Source organism: Drosophila takahashii, chromosome 2R, assembly GCF_030179915.1.
Source record: "Drosophila takahashii strain IR98-3 E-12201 chromosome 2R, DtakHiC1v2, whole genome shotgun sequence".
NCBI classification, from domain to species: Eukaryota; Metazoa; Arthropoda; class Insecta; order Diptera; family Drosophilidae; genus Drosophila; species Drosophila takahashii.
The window spans coordinates 32,782,449-32,804,430 of NC_091679.1; the positions used below are offsets into that span (position 1 = coordinate 32,782,449).

At 40.0% G+C, this 21,982-nt stretch overlaps 3 protein-coding genes across 5 annotated transcripts in view; 2 read left to right on the forward strand and 1 right to left on the reverse strand.

Moving 5' to 3' along the window:
- The window catches only part of igl (igloo), a 43,886-nt gene that overhangs the window by 9,907 nt on the left and 11,997 nt on the right, over positions 1-21,982 (reverse strand). For 2 of the 3 annotated variants that reach the window (XM_017146500.3, XM_017146502.3), the window contains exon 2: positions 6,942-7,139. In XM_017146500.3, coding sequence (XP_017001989.1) covers positions 6,942-7,139 — 198 coding nt within the window. Of the gene's footprint in view, positions 1-6,941; positions 7,140-21,982 lie in introns of those variants that run through there. The other variant, XM_017146501.2, reaches the window with a different exon arrangement.
- Positions 1,578-6,642, forward strand: LOC138912543 (uncharacterized). Its single transcript, XM_070213598.1, has 2 exons — positions 1,578-2,825; positions 2,881-6,642. Exons 1-2 carry the CDS (start codon positions 1,578-1,580, stop codon positions 2,887-2,889), a joined length of 1,257 nt encoding a protein of 418 aa, XP_070069699.1. The 3' UTR covers positions 2,890-6,642.
- LOC138912547 (uncharacterized) lies at positions 11,710-13,303 on the forward strand. The gene is made up of 3 exons (XM_070213604.1): positions 11,710-12,209; positions 12,681-12,822; positions 12,874-13,303. The coding sequence occupies exons 1-3, from the start codon at positions 12,189-12,191 to the stop codon at positions 13,026-13,028; spliced, it is 318 nt and encodes a 105-aa protein (XP_070069705.1). The 5' UTR covers positions 11,710-12,188; the 3' UTR covers positions 13,029-13,303.

Sequence of the window (21,982 nt, forward strand, 5' to 3'; positions counted from 1 at the left end):
TTAAGTTTAGGTACCTCGTGAAATGATATTACATAGACTTTCGCCGTGTTTAGTTTAATCTCAGAAATGAAAACCTAAATATATGAAAGTCTAGATCATCCCCCTGATTATGACTATGAATTATTAAAATCCCTAACGCCACCAAAAAATCATTTGAGATTTATGAGCTGGTCCTGATTAGGACTTATTCGGTCCAAATTTCAAAATTAACTCACCCCCAGAAAGCCATTCTCGCCACTTCCATTCAACGCCTCTAATTGAGTATGTGCTCGGTGGCCAAAGAGAAAGGCTCTTCACGTACTCATCGCATCCTTTGAGTTCTCAGGCGAGTCTAATTAGCCGTCGCACAAATGTACGTATGAATGGCATGCCACATAAGAAGGATACGCCTTTCGAGACCCACCCCGGCACTATAATTAAGCCCGTGGAGGCGGCTCCTCACACGTGAGCACTGTTGTCTGGCTGAGGAGCCGAGAGTCCCTAATGCGGTTGCGTATACGCCCCGATGACAGCCTCTGACTTTTTAATGAGCCGGGGACGACTTCCTTCTCGCCTGGCTGTGCCCTCGACTCATTGTGCCCTAGGCAAATTATAGCAGAAAACTGTCAACGCCTGAAACGTCTTAATAGGGTTAAGCTGTCTTCAAGATTTTCATTATTTATGCGCGTGGCGGATCTTTTGGGCCAGCGATTAAATAACCAATGGCTGACAACGCCAGCTCCAGATGCAGCCCCATCTCAATACCAAAAACCCCATCATTATTCCTTCGCAGGGAGCCACAAAGTTTCCCCGCCAGTCGTTGCCAAGTGACAAATAATTTTTGCTGAAAATACTCGTATATTGCGTAACACGGAAAGTTTGTATTCCGGTTGGCAGGCGGGGGCCAACTGTAATTTCAGCTTGTAACCCCAACTGGAAGCCGAAGTTGTGTAAACCCGCTGATTCGACGACAATGTGCGCAGGGGAATCTACAATGCTCAACGGGATCAGATGCCGCTGAAGCTCAGAAACTCCAAAGACGATTTTCGAGAAAGTTTGTCCTTTTCATCTCGGAAGTGCGACACCTTCGGAGGCACTCAGAAAAATATTGTAAAAGAAAATGATCTTTGTTCAAAAATTAACCAATAAAATGTAACTATAAAATTATATTGATCTTGCTTCATGCTATTTACCAAAAACATTCATTACTGTAGCAATAAGTTACACACACATACATATACATACATATATATTCCTAAGCAGCTGTTTATACATACATACACTTACTTTAAGTTAGGTCACACTATTTGTACATATATACATCCCTGTTACTCCAAGTAACACTATACTTGTCTCACTCACACACACGATGTACCCAACCCTTGTGAAATAGGCTAAGCGTGCAGAGTTCTGCTTAATAAAGATCACTTTTGCTGCGACCATCAAACAAGAAGCACACAAATCGGCTGTCTACAATTTCAGAAGTGGGATCACTGCGAAAATTTTTTTTTCGCATATCAAACTCTGCCTACAATAAAAAAAACAAAACCAAAAGTTAAAAGTACACTAGTGAAACTTGTTAGTTAGTGAATAAAATCATGGAAATCATCGGTGCAGACGAGTATTCAGCAGCAGAACTTCGGGGCTGGCTAGAAAAGCTTGGGCTGCCAAAAAGTGGAAACAAGGCAACTCTCGCTGCTCGTTTAAATGGCGTGCCCCCCGAAGCCCGTGGAGTTTGCCCAGTACCGGATCCCAAGGATTTATCCGATGCTGAAGTTGGATCCGAGGAAAGGCCAAACACATCTACCGACAACGTAGCAGAACAAGATGGCGCCGGCACCTCATCGCTGGATGCCCACAACAACGCCGATGTCTCAAATATCATGAACGTTCCAGAAGTTTCGCTGGAATTGGAATCTCTGAAGCGTCACTTGGAAATGATCCAATTGGAAAATGAGTTGCTCAAGTTGGAAGTTTCGCGCCGTCAGCCATCTATTAGAGTGACCACATCTTCGACAAGCAATTTGCCAGAACTCCAAAACAGCGTTGCCACACCAAATCCAAACAATGTTGCCCCATCGGATTCGGGAAATATTGTTGCAGAAGTTGCCAGATCAAACACAGCATTTTCTAACAACAATTCTTTGCTGACCATGGTCAAGGAAATGCTTCCAGTTTTTGACGGTGCTGCCAACAACAAGGTACCAGTTAGTACTTGGATCGCACAACTTAATGCAATTATCAAAATGTACAATCTGAGTGATGACGTGACTCGCATGCTGGTCATGTCAAAGCTGAAAGATCGCGCACAAATTTGGTTTCACTCTTCTGATAATCTGCTCGCCCTACCAGTACCGGAACTCTTAACACAACTCGCAGAAGCCTTTCACTCAAAGGAGAGCAAGATAATGTCCCGCCGTAAGTTTCAGGAGCGAAAGTGGCAATACTCTGAAGACTTCGCCACTTATTTCAACAACAAAACACTTTTGGCTGCGCACATCCGGATTGACGACGAGGAGCTAATCGACAGTATTATCGAAGGAATACCGGATACCCTTCTACGACAACAGGCACACATGCATTGCTTCAATTCGTCTGCACAGCTGTTGCAGGCGTTCGCCAAAGTTTCTTTGCGAAAACCATCCTTCGCATCTGGACGCCCCAAAGTTTCACCCGGAAACCAACCCGGACCCGCTATAAGATGCTTCAACTGTAACTCCATTGGACACTTCGCGGCCGACTGCCGCAAACCTAAACGCGCATACGGAGCTTGCTACGGATGCGGAAGTCTGGAGCACCTTGTATCCCATTGCACCGAGAAGAAAAACATAACCAACAACGAATATGTGAGACCGTTTAAAATTTTCTTTAATTCAGAACGTAATCAATGTTTGTCTTTAGAATGCCTAATCGATTCTGGGAGCCCAATTAGTTTTACAAAGTTATCCTGCGTTGAAAATATTCTGAGAAGCAACAGCATTAAGTTTAGTGAAAACAATAATACGAATTACGTTGGCTTAAATCACAGCCCTTTAGATATATATGGAAAAGTATCCTGTTTTATTATTATGAATAAAGTGAAATTTAATTTTGATTTATTAATTGTGGCAAACAAATCGATGGCATATAGTACTGTTTTAGGAAGAGATTTTATGAATATTTGTAACTTTAAGATTGTTAGGGAAAATGATTGTCCAAATGATTGTGAAAATGATAGGTGTTTAAATGATCGATATGTTGAAAAAGATCGCTCAAATGATAGTGGTTGTGAAAATGATAGTTCTAACGATAGTAGTCTTAAAAATGACTGCCTCGGTGATAGTGGTGTTGAAAATGATCGCTCGAATATTGGTTGGACTACAAACGATTGTGTTATTAATAGCGGTATAGAAAATGATTGTTTAAATGAGAGTATTGATATTAGTGGTTATAACAAGGAAGTTAGGAATGATCGCGCAGTTAAATCTATTAAAAAGGTTCGGTTTATAAATAGAGATGATCACGATTACAATAACGATAGAATTAAAACGGATGGGAATACAGATAGTACTAAATTGGTAAAAATGTGTAGTCAAGATAATTTGAAGTTCCAAAATAAAGAGCAATGTAATGAAAGCAAACGAAAATTAGGCAATTCTTGCAAAACGATAGAGTTAAGTCCGAGTGCAAAATGTCAGCCCAGCGATAATTTTGAGTCAGAAATAATGTCAATTGAATATCCTGATCCAACAGATAGCAATCAGTTAAACATAAGCGATACGTGTGAATTTAATTTAAAGAACAAATTGATAGACATATTTGATAAGTTTTATACGAAACCAAAACGACCGGAGATACCTGTAGTTAAATGGGAAATGAAACTGAATTTTGACAATACTAAACCGTTCAATTACCCTCCAAGGCGTTTATCATACGCAGAGAAAAGTCAAGTCCAGAATTTGTTAGATGATTACATTCAAAACGGTATTATTCGAGTAAGCGAGTCCGAGTATGCGTCACCAATAGTCCTAGTTAAGAAAAAGTCTGGAGAGTTAAGAATGTGCGTAGATTACAGAACATTAAATAAGAACATGTTGAAAGATAATTACCCCACCCCCCTTATAGACGACCTTATTGATAAACTTTCCGAAAAAATTATTTTTACCAAGTTAGATCTTAAAAATGGGTTCTTCCACGTGCACATGCACGAAGATTCAATTAAATATACTGCTTTTACAACACCTATGGGTCAATATGAATGGCTTAGAATGCCGTTTGGCTTACGAAACGCCCCTGCAATTTTTCAAAGGTTCGTGAATAAAATTTTTGCTGATTTAGTTAGAGACGACAAGGTACTTATTTATATGGACGATATTTTGATAGCAACGAAAGATAGTAAGAGTCACATAGAAATATTAACGGAGGTATTTAAGCGATTGGTAGATAACAAGTTAGAGCTTAGGTTAGACAAGTGCGAGTTTCTCCAAGGTGAAATAAAATATTTAGGATACATAATATCAGGAGAGGGTATTAAACCAGATTCAAAAGGCATGCAAGCTGTTAAAGATTTTCCTATTCCGACAAAAACGCATGAAGTTCAAAGTTTCCTTGGATTGTGCTCCTATTTCAGACGATTCGTTAAAGACTTCTCAACAAAAGCTAAGCCGTTATATGATCTTGTGAGAAAGGACAGAAAGTTCGAATTTGGTGCAAAAGAGTTAGAGTGTTTTGAGATGTTAAAAGTAAATCTTTTAGAATCCCCTATTTTGGCGTTGTATAACCCAACAGATCCGACAGAGCTACACTGTGATGCTAGCTCCCTAGGTTTTGGCTCAATTTTAATGCAGAAAAAGAAAGATAATAAGTTTCACCCAGTATTCTATTTTTCAAAACGCACGACAGATGTGGAGGCGAAATACCATAGCTTCGAACTAGAAACGCTCGCAGTAGTTTACGCGTTAAAACGTTTTAGGATATATCTTCAGGGAATAGAATTCAAAATAGTTACAGATTGTAGTGCTTTTACTCTCGCGTTAAATAAAAAGGAACTATGCCCAAGAATAGCTCGATGGGCGCTTTTTCTTCAAGATTATGACTATACTTTAGAACATAGAGCCGGTAAGCGTATGCAACATGTCGATGCACTTAGTAGAAACACACACATACTAACGATTGATTCTAATTCGTTTGAGGAAAACTTAGTTATTTGTCAAAGTAGAGATGAAAAAATAAAAAGTATAGTAGAGCAACTTCAACAGACAGAACTTAAGGATTATGAAATGCGCAATGGAATAGTTTACAGGAAAAAGGATAGGGATTCTCTTTTATTTTATGTGCCAAACGAAATGGAGAGTCATGTTATGTTTAGTTATCATGATCAGTTAGGACACGTAGGAATAGATAAAATGGTAGAAGTTATTTCAAAAAGTTACTGGTTCCCCAAAGTTCGTGAAAAATGCAAGCAACACATTAATAATTGTTTAAAATGTATCGCCTATTCTGATAAGTCTGGAAAAGATGAAGGTTTTCTACATAATATCCCCAAAGTAAGCATTCCCTTTGATGTTATACACATAGACCACTATGGTCCGGTAGATAAGAGTAGAGCTAACAAACATGTTTTAGTAATTATAGACGCATTCACAAAATTCGTAAGACTTTATCCGGCAAAAACCACAAAGTCAAGAGAAGCAATAGTAGCATTAAAGAATTATTTCAGGTCATATAGTAGGCCAAGATGTGTGATTTCAGACCGAGGGACATGCTTCACGTCCAAAGAATTTCATGACTTTTTAGAGGAAAACGATGTGAAACACATAAAGATAGCAACCGGATCCCCGCAGGCAAATGGGCAAGTCGAAAGGGTGAATAGAAGCATAGGTCCCATGATCGCTAAGTTGACCGAACCAGACAAAGGATTGTTTTGGGACACAGTTTTAGAAACAGTGGAACACGCACTTAATAATACGATGCAAAGGTCAATCAATCAACATCCAAGTCAAGTTTTGTTCGGAGTATCTCAGAAGGGAAAAGTTATAGATAGCTTAAAAGAGAAATTAGATGAGTTAAATAAAGATAGCGAAAGTAGAAATTTAGAAATAATAAGAGAGAAAGCCAGTAAGAGTATTGAAAAGTTACAAGAATATAATAAATTACGTACAGATCTTAAAAGAAAAAACCCTAATGAGTATGAGAAAGATGATTTAGTTATGATAAAAAATTTCGACTGTCATGTAGGCGTATCTAAAAAATTAATACCGAAATTTAAAGGCCCTTATAGAGTGACTAAAGTTTTGCGTAACGATAGATATGTCTTGGAGGATGTTGAAGGGTTCCAACAATCTAGGCTTCCTTATAAGGGAGTTTGGGCAGTAGCAAATATGCGGCCATGGATACAAAATGTAAATAGTTAAGAGATCAGGAGCTCTCCGGTCAGGATGGCCGAATTGTAGCAATAAGTTACACACACATACATATACATACATATATATTCCTAAGCAGCTGTTTATACATACATACACTTACTTTAAGTTAGGTCACACTATTTGTACATATATACATCCCTGTTACTCCAAGTAACACTATACTTGTCTCACTCACACACACGATGTACCCAACCCTTGTGAAATAGGCTAAGCGTGCAGAGTTCTGCTTAATAAAGATCACTTTTGCTGCGACCATCAAACAAGAAGCACACAAATCGGCTGTCTACATTACAAAATAACAAAAATATTTAGTTCAAATAAATAAATAAATTTAGAGATAATAAGCCGTGCCAAAAATAATTTATAACAATTTCCATTTATTTTAAGGATATTTTTGTATACATTTGCAGATTATTATAGTTTTTTTTTACACAGTTTAGAGATCTTCTGGAGTTTTTATCAAAGTGTGGGGACTTTCGCTTTAGGCTTTTATTAGATCACGGACCCCAGCAGCCGCACCTTTCGCACGGCTTTTATTACTGTAACGTGGGAACTTACCCTTGTCGTTGGGATCGAATTCAGCCTCTAGTTCGGCTTTGGTTGGCTCCGCGGATGCGGCTGCCTCGGCGGCTGCTGCCGATGGAGCGGCACCGGCGGCACTGCCGTTGTTGGTCACAGTTTTGGTTTCCGATTTTTTCATGGTTTCTCTTACTTTGTGGCCTCGAAAGACGGCTTGGATTTTTGTTGCGGCTTTTGCTGCAATTAAAAGTGGAGACAAAAGACACGAGAAATTATAAGGGGCTCATAGGTGAATGGAAAAAATATCATACCAATGGTATTTATTGCTTTTTAGTAAATGTGAACATTTTTTCTTTGCCTTTGTGAAATATTTTCTTTAATAAAAAGTTGTTCAAAATAATACCAAATCTAAGCCATCAGCTTCTAAAAAGCAATAGTAGGAATTTAAAACTGTCGCCCAGTTTTATGACTTTCCCCTTGATGGGCTCTCTTTAAAATATTTATATTATACCAAACTTATGATAGAGAGACATAAGTTTGGTATACTTCGAATCGAAAGAAATGAGTTTTATGGCCAGGCTATCATGTGTTGCGAGCTTCAATGACGGGCCAACTTTTGCTTTGGCACATCATCGACAGTTCCTAAAACTTCGGTTGCAGCTTTCAAACAATTAACTTCAAAGGGGTCGTCCTGCATTCCCCCGGCCAAATATCCTCCCCTGAGCCACTCAATCGATTTTGAATCGAGTTGAGCGAGCTCTCGGAATTTTTTGGAACCCTGCCAGAGGAGTTGGCTTAAAGGGAGGGCGAAGGGGGCGATAGCAAAGGGCAAATTCTGCTGTGCTAATAAACTTGAAGCCCAAGTTTCGCCGGCAAAATGGAAGGAAGTCAATGAGGACGAGGAAGAGGGCTATGTGCAATAAACAGAAATATAGTGAGCATGTTCCTGTTCCCCTCCCCCATTTTGTGGCCCACTGCCTGGGTCAGCATTCATTTTTTATGGCATTTTTCACGCAGATACCGAAGGAGAAAAAAAACACCGGCGGCCTTGAATAAGTTATAATAAATTGACACGTAAGGCTTTCGGTTCGGTATTCGGTTCTCGGTTTTCGGTATGCTATTCCTGCCAAACACTATCAATAAGGCAGAGCGAAGCCAAAAGAGAAAGCGTGGCTAAAAAATAGTTGTTTGTGCTTGGCACAAGGTTGCTCCCCCAATCGGTGGTTGAAGGTAGGTGGTTGGAGGTGGGAGGTGGGCGATAAGTGCTAACGGTAGGGTGTGGCAAGGTTGCGCTGTCAAGTGGCGAGTGCTATGCTTTTAATAGCTGCCCACTCTGCTGGCCCTGCTATTAAATCATCGAATATCCCCTTATCAAGATGCCGCCCAAACGGCATTGAGTTCTAGTTACGCTTTAAGGATTATTCCGCTTTCGAATGGTTTCCCTTTTATCGAATTCGCATCGAGTGAAAACATATTTGCTTCCTGCGTGGGAACTGAGGGCTCTCAGGCCCTCGTAAATATCTCATATATATTGCACGAACGTTTTTTTAATAAATTCCCACAAAACCGTTAAAATCTTTATTTGTTTTCCGCTCGAGAAAAAATGCAAATTTAACGCTGAATTGGATTTATTAATCTGCCATCTGCGCCACATGCGTACTAGATTCTAGGGGCTACACGATTTTTAATAAAACAAACAAAACCACAACAATTTAAAGGCCTACAAGGATTGGTTTAAATATTTAAAGCGTTTAAATAAATATATGCTTGTCTGGTAAATTTCAAATGCAATTGCCAAACATTGTTTTGTTTATGGGTTTAATTTGCAGCCGCCTCCTTGTTTTATTTAATTGGTTTTCCATTTTGTTTTTTAATCGCTTGTTCTGCTTTAAATAAGCACGAAAACATCAATAATTTATAATTAGAAACTAACAGCGGGAAAATGAAAATTTATACAGCCCATTCGAAAGTGGCGCCTAATGGCCCCGGCTTTAGTATGACTATAAAATGCAGTGAATTATGCGCGGCAAGGTTATTAAATAAATTTTGCATGTGGCTCATTAAACCTGACAGCCGCGGAAAAATAAATTTTAGCCAGAAGAAACATACCAAAGGGTCCCAATGGCAACTAAAATTGAATAACCGCAGACGGCAAGTGGCAAATGAGGGTGAACCTTCGCACCTGAATCTCGCAGGCATATAAAGTGCCTGACACTAAACGCAACACGCACCCAATTACCCACGACGTACTCTCAATATGGTGCCAGGAACAGAACTGAATCCTCGGCACGTGTAACGCCATCTTCCCACTTAATTCATTCATAATTCGCCATTTTCCAGGTCATAACCCGGAATCATTTCCGCTTCCGGCAGGAAAAATATGATTAAATTTGTCAAGCTCCTCGGTTTTTCCCATTTCTGCTCCATTCTGAGCTCCTTCGCAGGATTCGAGTGCGAGTTCGGGCCACAATGACCAAGTAAGTTATTTACGCAATTAAAATTCATTAGCTGAGGGCTCTTATTCCTGTTCATTTTCCTTTCTTTTGCCCCGTCCTTATGCCTGCAGGTTGACAATTGTCGTTTGTTCTGTTGGGAATCTGAAAAATATTTTCTTTCCTAATTAATGCAATTCCAGCATTCGGTTTTGTGAAAGCTTGGACAGCTGGAATGTGGTTGTCTTCTTACTGAAAGCAATTACTCTGATAGTTTCTGGCTTCTCTTTTAATTTTTTTGTAATTCAAAAAAGCCATCCTATAATACTTGTACCTATTTAAACTCAATCTCTACTGCTCGGCATCGCCTGCAGCAAATTACATACAATTTATTATTTTAATTAAATTGTTGGTTGTCAGCCGGTTGCTGCAATTTTATTTGAATTTTACTTGGCATTAAAACGTATACTCAGGTGGCCCAGTTTTTTCGTAAAAACGAAATAATAAAATGCTAACCGGAGGGTGAACAATGCCTGGAGAATATTAAAACGAATGAGTTATGCACGAGTCCGCAGGCAGAAGAGCAGCAGGAAAAACTTGGCCCAGCTGCTTCTTGGCCTTAGCAACATAAACAGCGGGCTCAGTCGAGCCAGAACTTAAATAAATAAGCAAAACGGCAAACAGCGAAGCCATAACAGCAGGCAGTATCTGGGATTTCTCTCCGTTTGCAATTTAATTTATAAAGATTTCCTTATTTCCTTTCTGAACTGTGTAAGTTAAGCGAACAATAAGACGTAATGTGAGCGGTTGGAATAAAATTAGTTTAGTCTACATTTATTTTTGCTTTTACTCAACTCTTTTCGTTACAGTTTTTTAGACCTGGCCATAAATATGGCGCCCAACATGGACATTTTCATAGATTTATAATTCAGAATTTTGCTTCTGGTTGTATTTGTTTTCTTTCCCTATTTTTTTGGATTGGGGTAAGAGTTAAAAATATATCAATCACTTAGCCACATTTAATATCAACCCAGAACGCTTCATAAGCTTTAATACGAGCCATTTTCATGGTATACTTTTTGGGGTTCCCATGACCACACAAGACTCATTAACCTGACTGCCTGTCAGGTGGTTCCACATTCACCCCTGACAGCCATTTAAGCTTGACAATCTCCATTAAACGTTCATATACAGCTTGGCAAACTTTTTCCCATTCGCATTCACTTATCTAGTCACTTAGGTCCATCGTTTACACCATGTGGACTGGGAGGATGATGAGCTTCACTCACCACACCAACACCTTTGAGTTGAGTTTATATGATCTATTTGTGGCTGCTATAATGCTTGTATGTCATATTTCGGTGGCAAATTAATAGCACACAAATAAAATTAGTTATTTATGACCTTTCTTGGCTGGTTGAGCCAGCTGTAATTCAACTGTTATCCAGCAGACACCCAGTGCTTTGTGCAGTCATAATTTAGTCTGTTGATTTATATTATTTATTTCCGTGACTGTTTCTGAACGACTGCCATGTCCGTTTGTTTGCGCTCTAATTTCTTCCATTTAAATAGTATTTTCAGTGTGCGTGGCAAATATCGCCCGACGGTTTTCAGGCCGTGACCTTGGTTGATTACGGTTTTGTAAAACGACAACATTTATCAGGCGAAAGTTTCGTGTTTGTTGCTTCTTCGGGGGGGCTCACGAAATGGAAATGTTTGTCGCACGTGCTGGCAACCACAAATGGGAATGGCAAAATATCTGATAAATTGTAATGCAGCGCAATGGGAGAGAAACCGCACTATGCCACTCCGAAACAGTTGTGGTTTATCGATTGCTACATTGAAGTTATCCATGCCCAATCAAATGCCTCTTCTATTTTAGCTCCTTGCGGAAATAAACAATTTTGGTTTATGCAGTGCGATTTGCTTAACTGGACCCACCTAATTGTTAGGCTTAGCCCGAGGAAATTATGTGCAGAGCCCAAACGGTCAGAATGTATCATAAATTAGGAACTCTTATCTGAGTTAAATGTGACTTACCAACACTGACTGCTGGCACTCACAATCAGATTGCCCATAATGAACAGGCTTTGCATAATTAAACTCAGGCCAACCACAACTTTCTATGAAGGACATGTAGGAAAAGGCAGCGAAAAAGGGTAGCAATGAGGAAACATCATTCATGAGTATGGTCTGCGATAAAATCCAATTAAAATAAAAGCGCCCAAGTGTACCATTTATTTCTATTTAAATTTATATCTTCATTTTTGTTGGCCATTCATATTTCAAATTCAATTCGCACTGTGTTCATGTTAATCTTTTTATCCACATAACTCCGATTGATTGCCTGCCTTAATTGTTTTTCGTAGATTAAATTGCGGAAAGACTACCATGAATTTCTATATCATTAATTTTATTTGGAATGGAAATTTAAATTTTTATTTGGCGACCAACAGTCACTGCCAGTTTAAAATTCAAATTGTAAAATGTTGCGCATACGCTCCGTAGGCCTGGAAAAGGACAAGGAAAAGTTGAACTATTTGATATGCAAGATGGCGCAACCGAGAAAATTATGAAGACGAACAAGCTGATGACACCATTGAGTTTAAGTCCCAATTGGGAATTCGGCGATGAACCATAATCTAGTCACGTTCCGCTTAAGAGAATGAGAAATAAATAATTCCATTTGTTGACAATTTGCTTACGTGCCGGACAGAATTTTATTTCACTACCCGCTGACCAAACTGTTAAGTTTGATTAAATATTTTCACTGACTGACATTCACAACTGCTGTGGAAAAGCACTAATTAGAAGACGAATTAGCTGCAATGCAGGAAACTTTACAATTCAATTTATGAACGTCCAAACTATTCCTGTAAGTTTGACAGTTTAAAAATTAGATTTCCCGGAATCGAGTGCGAAAATATTTAATAACATTAATGGAAATTTGTATCTTTTTAGAGAACCCATTTGTTATATTCATTGTGTAACTACTGCCTGAATCTGAGGTCTGCAAGCATGCCGGATGTGTTGAGCTGTGTTTACGCTTTATGTTACTGTTTTGCCCACTCCTCCATTAGCATATTTCCGGTGTATTTATGAAAACACTCAGTACACCGAATACTCCACGCGTGCTTCCCTCTTTACTTTACTTGCCTCCACGAAAAGTTGCTAGCGTGTGCAATATTTATTATTAAAATGCTACTCAAAATTCGCCAGCAACTTTCGCCAACAAAATTAAAACAACCAAAGCGAGCCAACGCAGCACAAAAAGTTGCCGGAAAACTATGGCGAAAAATTCCGTTCCACCACCAGTCAGTCCCATTCACCCTTTTATTTTTTCCAGATACAGAAACAGAAAGAGTTTCGGCAAAACTATGTGGCCAAAGGCAGGACCAGAACGCCAGGGCTTCAGAGACCTTCAAAAGTTACATTTATTAATAAAGAATCCACTTGCACGGGGCGAAACGGATTCCCTTTCTATGAGGGTATGTATATCTCTTGCCATCTGGTCCTCGAATTGCCCTCCTTTTGTGCAGTACAATTGAAATTGAAACTTATTACGTCGATGACGCGGATAGCAGCGAAGAGGAGCAACAAGCTACCAGCTACCAGGACCATAAAGCCCAAGTGCAAGTGCAATGGGATCGGCCTGTGGTCCTTTGGCTTCTGCAAAGGCCACAGTTCATGCTGAGCTAACGGTAACTGCCTTGGCTAGCATGCCAAATGGCAATTTGCTGCCCGCTTCTCTCCAGGTTCCAGGTCAGAGGTCCAATAATTTTCGAGGCCTTTGATGCTCGAGCACGGCGGGTCATTGAGTTGGGTTTTAATCATGAATTGAACGAGCCGAGTATGGAACTAGGATTAAAACGGGTTTGCCATTCAATTTAAAGGGCGCTTAAAAGCGGATTTTCAATTTAATCATATCCTGATTGGATAAAAATATGTTGGATATTCTTTCTTTACAAATGAAACGAATATTGTGGAAATATAAGGATTTTAAAAATGATTTTTTATTTATATTTCATCGAGATGGAAAATTCGATTTTATTTCATACATTGAAAAATATGTTTCTTTGAATTGGTCGTAAATTTAATACATCAGTTAAAATAAAAAATAAAATCGATGGTTTTCTTTTGTTTATTGTATTGCTAAAATTACTGTTATTTTTCGCAGCCCTGTAAAGTTTTGCAATTAATTGCATGCTGACATGCGAAAAATTAATTTTCACCTTTTATATATGGTCGCCCGTAAAACAGGCCATTAAAAAACTTAACGAAGCGTCATGCTTACGAGGAAATCTTTTACTTTTCCTGCCTGCTTTGGCCACGTTCCCATTCGCTTTTTCGTTTTCATTATTTTGCTGTGCAGCAGTTTCCGCTGCCTTTTCTGGCTTTTCCCGGTTTCCTCGCTTTCCTTTTTGTTTGCCACTGATGCGTGAGCTATTGACTGGCATTGTTTGTTTGTTACTGCTGTTGTTGTGCAAAGTGCTTCACATTATGGCTGTTGTTTTTTGTTTTTGGTTTTTGTTATATTTATTGTGGTAATTTATACTTAAACTTGTGCCCACGCAGAAGGATTTCGTTTTTGTTGTGTACTGTTGCCCCTTTTGTTTATGGCTGTCACCTTTTATTTGTTCCAAAGTGCGATGGTTATTGTTATGGTTATGCAGAAGTGTTTAATTTGTGGGTGTGTGTGTGTGCGCATTTAAATGTCAGTAAAAATTAACAAAACTGTCGGCTCATGAGCAGAATAAATGGCGGAATGTTGGAGAAGTAGAGTCAGCTTTTGAATTTTATCTGACAGTTGAAAAGTGTCGCAATAAGTTTGTTTTACGAAATAGAAAAGTTTATTGAACTGGAAAATTATTATAATAATTATACGCACAACTATTTGCACTTCCATAAATTCTGTATTCTTGATAAAACGATTCTTGCATAATTTCCATTAACCAAAATAAGCTCAGACAATTTATTAGATCTTGTCGAGAGCCTAACCCCATTTCGTATACACACTCATAATTCTCTATGCCATCCAGCTGCCTTCGTATCGCAATTGAACTAATTCCACTGTCAGTGTCACAAAATAAATGACATAAAACCAGCTGACTCAAATTAAGTAGCTTGTCGTGTGTGTGTCTCTGTTTCGGAGACCCAGACCCCAAGGAGACGTTGTCCAAGTGGTCTAAACATATCTCCTCCATTTACCCCGCCGAGCGCAAAGAAAGCTTGACCAACCACTCAATTAGACAGGAGAAGGGAATACTGAATTAAATTAACTGGTGGCTGCCCCAAAAGAGCCATAACCAAAGCGAAGGTCCCCGGAACACATTGTACCCGCACTCCTTATATACAGGATGGTTTGGTATGGTATGGCCCTGAGCAAACATGCAAATGTAAACACTGAGTGAAAATGAAACCGAGACGCCTGGTCTCGAGTGTCATTTTGTGGCATTTCGGTGCTTGTTGCAGCAGAGGAAATGAAAGAACAACAAGCTCATCAATAGACAACACTAACCGTTCCCACAACAACTCGCTCGGCGGACATAAAGTGGCAGGCCATAACGATGATCTAGAGAGCTGGAACCAGGCAACAAAATGGTAACACCGAGAAAAATGATTCTTTAATCATTATTATAATCTTGAAATTGAAATTTATTGTGAGTATATAAGATCGGAGGATTTATTTATAACTTTCCAGTTACATTAACAGTTACATTAACAACTAATTTTGATCTTTAAATCTTAGCTTCAGATTCCAGCTTACCACCCACTGTAAGCAACATAAATGTTCCTAGCCCAAGGAACTAATTTTACACAAAACTTGTTACAAATTACTACAGCAGATTACAACACAAAGGACCCAGTGACTCCTTGTGTAGTTGATTAGCAAAACAAGGGTGGGATTCTTCAAGAGTCCAGCAAATATGAGCCCTAAAATAGCAAGCTTTAAATTCTGCAGAAGCTGCAGAGGAAACTCTAAGCCAGCTGGAATTCGTATTTATGTGTATTTGTTTGTGTGGCAAAGTCAACAGAGAAAAAGCAGCTCAGCTGAAAAGAAGCTTATCAAATTGTTTGTCACTCAGAAATGTTTGCAAAGTGACAACCGAGTTGTTTAGCAGGGCGAGAGAATGAATTCCGAAATGGCAATTCGAGGAAAATCAAGTGGGGAAACGACTTTCCCGTCGTTAGATTTATTTTAATGGATGCCATGGTATCACATATTCTGGCTAAGACTGTTATGCATATCCAAATTGGTTAGACTCTCTGGCGATATATGTAGACATCAAATTCGTTCATGTCGAATGACGTACAAGCTTATTTGAAATTTATTCGATTGCACTACCCCTCTTCCTTTCTATTATGCAGTTTGCCAAATTGATTTTATGCCGAAACTCTCTGAGCATATTTGCATTTCCATGTTGTCGCAATTAAATATTAAAATCAATTAAAGCCCCGGGCAGCTGAGCCACGCGTCTCTGGTTTTCGTTTCCAGATTCCGAGATTTTTCGCCAGGTATCTGAAAGTCGCCTGTTTGCCAAACAACATTTTTCCTGATCCCCCCGAGGCGGTTCTTGAGTGTAATGAGAATATGCAGCCCGTGGCGGTGGTTTAATTATAAATACGAACAGCTAGAAACAAGGAGCTTATATGCACGGATGAGAGATTAAAACCGACTGGAGCTTACGATAATTGAGATGAAGGATTAATTTTGATGGGAAATGGGCCTTAAATCGATCAGAAATGGCTTGGAAGGAGATTTATTTATAGAACAACCAATCTAAAATTAAATTCGATAGTGCTAAAAGTTAAAAAACCTAAAAAATTAATAAATAAAAATTTAAGGTTTCTGAAAAATTGAAAGGATTTACAGAAGATCAATAAAATAAATTTTGAATGAATAAATCAAACATTATATTTGCTCTTGGCAGACCAATCGACATCAAAATAAATAATAATTTTAAAAACATTCCCGAACATTTGAGTTCTAACGAAATTCCTTCCAATTAAATGGGATTTTCCCACACTCCAATCAGGGTCGTAAACCAAGGTCCTTTCGCTAGCTTTTCAGTATGATTTCCCCCCAACGCCACATATTTCATATTTCCAAGGAATGTTGGCTATTTTTGCTGCACCCCAATAGTTCGTGTTGTAAAAGTCAAACATGGCAAAGTAGGACAACAAAAGGAATACTCCGAATAGCAATGATGTGGAGTGGGCTGACGGAGCGATTCTCGGAGCTCCCTTTTGTAGTTGAGTATTTCGGATTATATGCAAAAGGGGAGAATAGTGAGCCTCAAATTTGTAGCCCCAACAATTTGCAGAGGAAAGGCGAAATAACGAAATGAAATACAACATTGAAAAGTATGCGCAGAAAGGACTCGCTAGCATTTTGGCCGGGAGCTCTCTCGCAATTTAAAAGCGGATAATAAAAACGGATTTACAGTTATGAGCACAAACATGCCGTAAAGCAAATAAATGCGAGAAGAAATCCGAGCGAAGGTGGTAAATTCTCGTATTTTCAGGACCTTGGCCCGCGGCCCTTTGGCCCTTGGTCCTTCGTCCTGGATAAACACGACCCGCAATCTGCAATCCGCGTCCCACGACCAACGACCCCAATCCAATTAAAGCGAAAGCAATTTCTCGAAAAACCCAAAGCCAGCCTTGAAGTCTTCTTAAAAGCGAGAGATACATTTGATAGCGTCTAAGTAGAGCGCTCGTTTTAATTAGATACTCGAACTCGTATTCGATGACGTGCCGGGGGAGGGGGGAGGTGCCAAGAGCTCTTGGGGGAAACCGATTAACAAAGGCCAAAAGCAGTGAAAAGCGTTTTGTCTCGCATTGTCCCAGCTGAAGGGTTTCGTGGACAGTTGCATTGTCAGCGCTGCACGTGCAACAAAGGGTTTCTCCGGGGCACAAAGGCGAGGCCATCGCCGAGTGACACACTTAATGCACTTGACGATTGGAGGGGCATATTCGCCACCATTCAATGGCGGCGCTGACGAGACCTGGAGTGCCCAAATCGTTGGGTATTGTACAGCTAATGGCAAAGTATAGCACCAAAACATTTCTAGGAATTTTAACTATGTCTTTTTGGGGCTACAACAAGAATATTGAAATTATTTGTATTTTATTTATTTGTTTCGTAAATTAAAAGAATTTTAGCTGATAATTTGTTATATTTTATATTATTTATTAAGATAATTGTTTTGTAGGAAGAATAATTGAGATAATGTTACTTACATTATGTTAATAAGACGATTTAATCTTTAAAATATTTAATCTCGTTTATGCAAAGTTTAGTTTTATCATGCGCGAATCCAAGGGTTTGGGTAAAAAATATATGGACATGTGGTATTAAAAAAGTATGCAACAAAGAAAGGGTTCTGAAAACTCCCCACAGCCCAAGTAGTTAATCCGCCACAAACATAATTGGAGTATCATTTTAAGATTATGATTATAATGAGTTGTAAAATCTTAGTAACTGATTACTTGTAAGGTATTGCCCAGGTCGTTTCACTATCCCCAATCGCTTTCCCTTTCTGTCTGTGAATTTTATTTGAGTTGCCGCCTTATCGAAAATGGGGGCGTTTCGACATTATCAGCTCATGCATCTACGTCATTGCACATTAAAATTGCAAAAAATACGACACAGTCGAGTGGCTCTTGGGCGTGGAGGTCCTTCAGGCAGAGCACCAATACAGCAAGACGAATACCAATACCAATACCAATATACATAGCCCGTAAGACTTTCAATCAGAGTGCATTGGAACGGAAATTCTGCGCTGCAGCGCAGAAAAGGAAGGAAATACATGCTCGACTGGCTGTCTGACGGGCAAGAAGGACGAAGGACGTGCAGGACGAGCGGGAGGAGTGTGTATTGAGCCACTGACGGACTGCTCCTGGAGCTCCCTACTAACTGTATTGAATGCCAGCCAATGCAATGTCCCCGGGACAGCTTATCTGATCTTGGTTTTGGTGGGGAAATCGGGATTGGGTTGGCTGGCAGTTGGTTACTGTGGCAACTTTGCTGCTTCACCACTCACTGACTTTGCATACTTTGAACTTTGGCCCGTCCAATACACAGTATACATATACGAATAGCTGTTTGTCGATGTTGTCAAACCAAGAAGTCAAAAGTATCGACAGGATGTCTTGGCAAAAGCATGAAAGTGCATGTGGGGATAAAGGACTTCGGAGAGATTAGCTGGCCCAGGAAAAGATTTACAAACTGCTCACAAAATTGGTTCAAGGCGGCCTGAAATAGCCAAGGAATTATTGATGGGATCACTGACTTACCTTGTGTCCTCCTAAGCGAGTAGATAAAGGTTGAACCGCCTGTCACATCGACATTTTGAAACCTCCCTCTCCCTTCACAATAATAATGATGCCCAAAAAGATACATTTCCATCTTGGATATATCTTCCCCTACGCACACACTCCACCGCTTTCAATTTCCTGACTGGAATGACTTAATGGGGGAAGCACAGCGAAGCTCAAAACAGGAAAACTCACGGCATACAAATTCCATTTAATGACCGAAAATCCCTAACTGAAATAAATTTGATTTTATTGACTGCGAATCAGGATTCAGCGGCGGAGAACACGATTTGAATTCGCCAGACAATGGGCCTGGGTTTGATTTAGGAAATTACATTTTCGGGCCTCATTGTTCGGGGGCCGAAACAAATGAATTATGATGTGGCCAAACAGGAAAAAAGAGGGATTTCCTTTATACCAACACCAAGGCAAACCAACCCCTTTCCAATTGCGTGTTCCTTGTCAACGGTGCGTATAAATCTTTTCAGCTACTCAATCCCGATGACTGCCAGCCATTAAAAGTGCTCGTGCCGCAACCAGACCCACTGCCATTAAATATTTAGGCAATTTGTAGATCTATAACGATTTGGCCCTAATGTGGGCCTATATTTATGAGCACGGCCTGAATAATTCACCTTCTTCGGATCGGTTCTGGACTTTCACTGGCCCTTCGGCATTTGTGTTTGCCTTTGCGTTTGCGTTGGGTAATTTATTAGCCACGTCTTTCAATATTTAATTGAATACGGTGTCGCAGCGTTAGACAAATGGCCAACACTGCTGCCCCAGCTGGCGATGCGTGCCGTGAAAAGTGCTCCACTAAATTGCAGGCCAGCAGTCCTGGTCAGCCTGGTCAGCAGGCGGCCTTCGTGGGTTTATTAATAGCAGCACAATTTGGACTGTCAGCCTGCCAGAGAGCGGGATATTCGGAAAATTGAACAGCCCGGATTAAAATAGATATGAGCTTAAGAGCCCCGGTCTGTGTGGGCAGTTGACAGATGTGGAGCAAATAAATATTCCTACCTCGAGTGAGAATATTCTGTGAATAAAAGTCTTGCAACCCCTCTTAGTTTCTAGATTAGCAAATCTAATCAGAAAAGTTGCAAAAGTTACCTGTATTATTTTTAATCAAATACCAATATTCTTTAGTGTCGCTTCCATTTAAACTTTGCACTTGAGAAGTAAAACTTTGACTATCAGCCTTGTCGCAGATCTGTGGTTTAACTCTTATTAAACACTTCATCAGCTAACCATGGCAAAGTAGTCGCAAACTTGTGCTCAAACCGAAGTGAAAGTCAAATTTATGCGATGCGAAGCCCGGGGGCTTGGCATGAAAGCCCAACTAACCATCAAAGATGCAAAGTCAACACAAGCGGCCCGATTTCTTGTAGCGGAATGGCCCGAAAACTTGGCCTGAACACGCGGCGTATGAGCAACGCAGCTGGTGGTGCGACAATTTAACGCGCTGATTGACGGGCAAACACACTAAGGAAGGCTGCGAGCAGCCTGCAGTTGGCCAGGAAAATAACTGTTTGTCAATGGCATTAATTATGTGGCAGAGTCAAGAGTTCCCCCTCTTGATAGCAAGCAGAATGGGAATATAAATGGGTATGCGATGAAATGGACAACTTGTCACGAGTGTTGGACTAGTTTTGCATTATAATATGACGTGTCGGAGTTGTGAAATGTGTACGTTGGCTGGCCATTGATTTGAAAATAACAGTGTGTGGCCACAGAATAAACCAGAGTTGAAACGACAAAGGTGCGCCACAAAACGACCTCTGCTGTTGTCGGGGAATACGTATATATGAAATTGAATTATGACAAACTGAATGCGCAGCACAAAAGTCAAAGTCAGTGTCAACAGACGAGCAAACACGTTTCCAATTTGTTGGGAATAAATGGGTGTAGCATACTTGTGGGAGTATCTGTATCTGTATCCGTATGCAAAAGGCAAAAGGGGATGGGGGTGGCGATACGAATACGTCACTTGACATCTGTATAAACAGAAGGGGCGGGTGGAATATGGAATATGAAATGCTGCCAGGACATTCATGTCGCCCATTTTCCTCTCTGTTTTGTTGTTATGCGCCTGAATGATTTCTTTTGTGAAATTGATAACTCTGTATATGCTATACTATACTGTACAAGTGTGTGTGTGCGAGGGGATGTCCTGTATGCGAGATGGTTTAAAATGCTTCAGATCCAGCCTGGCATTGTGTGCTGCCTCAAGGCCTGTGGATTATAACAAATTAAAGTTGTGTAGGGCTCCAGGGCCAGCAAAACTCTGACAGGGGACTTTGTGGATATACATTTTTTTGGTATTGTCATTGGGAAAATATTTAGCAGTCATGTGGTGAGATAAGAGCTTTTTTTAAAGTACATACTTCAGCAGATTTAGACAGTGATGATAACTTATGGCGCTTGCAGTGAAGCTTGAGAAAAGTCATTAATTTTCATAATAAAAAGGTATTCCTGTCAATTAAGTCAGAAAAAGTCGAGAATAAAATTCTTGTCTGCTTTTAACATATTGGTATCAATTTTACTCATCCATAAAAGATTTATCCAACAACTCACAAGCTCAGAAAAAAATGTGTTTCTCATTCGAAGTACTTTTAATAAACATTTATCACGGTGCCAATGAGGGAAAACATTTTTTACATGTTATTTCCGTTTCAGGCCCTGCCATCCATCACATTTGTTTAATTTCATTTCGGTTGCAGGAACTCTGGCGTGTCTGCATTTGCATAACTCCTCTCGTTTATTTATTTTTTCAAATTATGCGCTAAGCGGGACTTGCCAATGATTGATTGGCCAGAGAGGCGGCACGACATTAGCCCCATATCCTTGGCGGGATCCCGAGCCGGGCTCACGTAAAGCAAGTCATAAAAATATTTCACCAAACAATAAAAAGTGAAAAGAGCCGAGCCGAAATAACAAAACGTTGTAGGTCATGTGTCATCCGCAGAGTCCTGAGTTCCGCTTTGTTTTGTTTCGCACGGCGGCTCATATTGCATGTGGCATGTTTGTTTGCACTCCGTCGGGATATAAAGCCCATATACCATATACCATTCAGCTCCGGGTGCGACGAACCTTAACACAGAACAATTTTGTGTCGTGGCTGCCACGGGCCCAATCTGAATATTTAATTTCTACTTTGTCGCACATTGAAACCAATTCTCGCCGGGGTGTGGGCAACAAAGTAAGGCATTAATGAAATTCCTGCAAAGTTTGGACAGCTGATGCACGGGAGCAGATGATCCCGTAAATGGTGGTGGGGCGCAAGTATTTGAAATAACTTTGTCTTAGTTTCAGGGTACAGGATGTTGT

Bases quoted from the DNA above. Each gene is read 5' to 3' on its own strand.
- LOC138912543 (XM_070213598.1), top strand. From the start codon at position 1,578: ATGGAAATCATCGGTGCAGACGAGTATTCAGCAGCAGAACTTCGGGGC.
- LOC138912547 (XM_070213604.1), top strand. From the start codon at position 12,189: ATGAACGTCCAAACTATTCCT. The intron at 12,210-12,680 runs GTAAGTTTGACA...TATTTTTTCCAG, and splicing joins TGAACGTCCAAACTATTCCT to ATACAGAAACAGAAAGAGTT. The intron at 12,823-12,873 runs GTATGTATATCT...CCTTTTGTGCAG, and splicing joins CGGATTCCCTTTCTATGAGG to TACAATTGAAATTGAAACTT.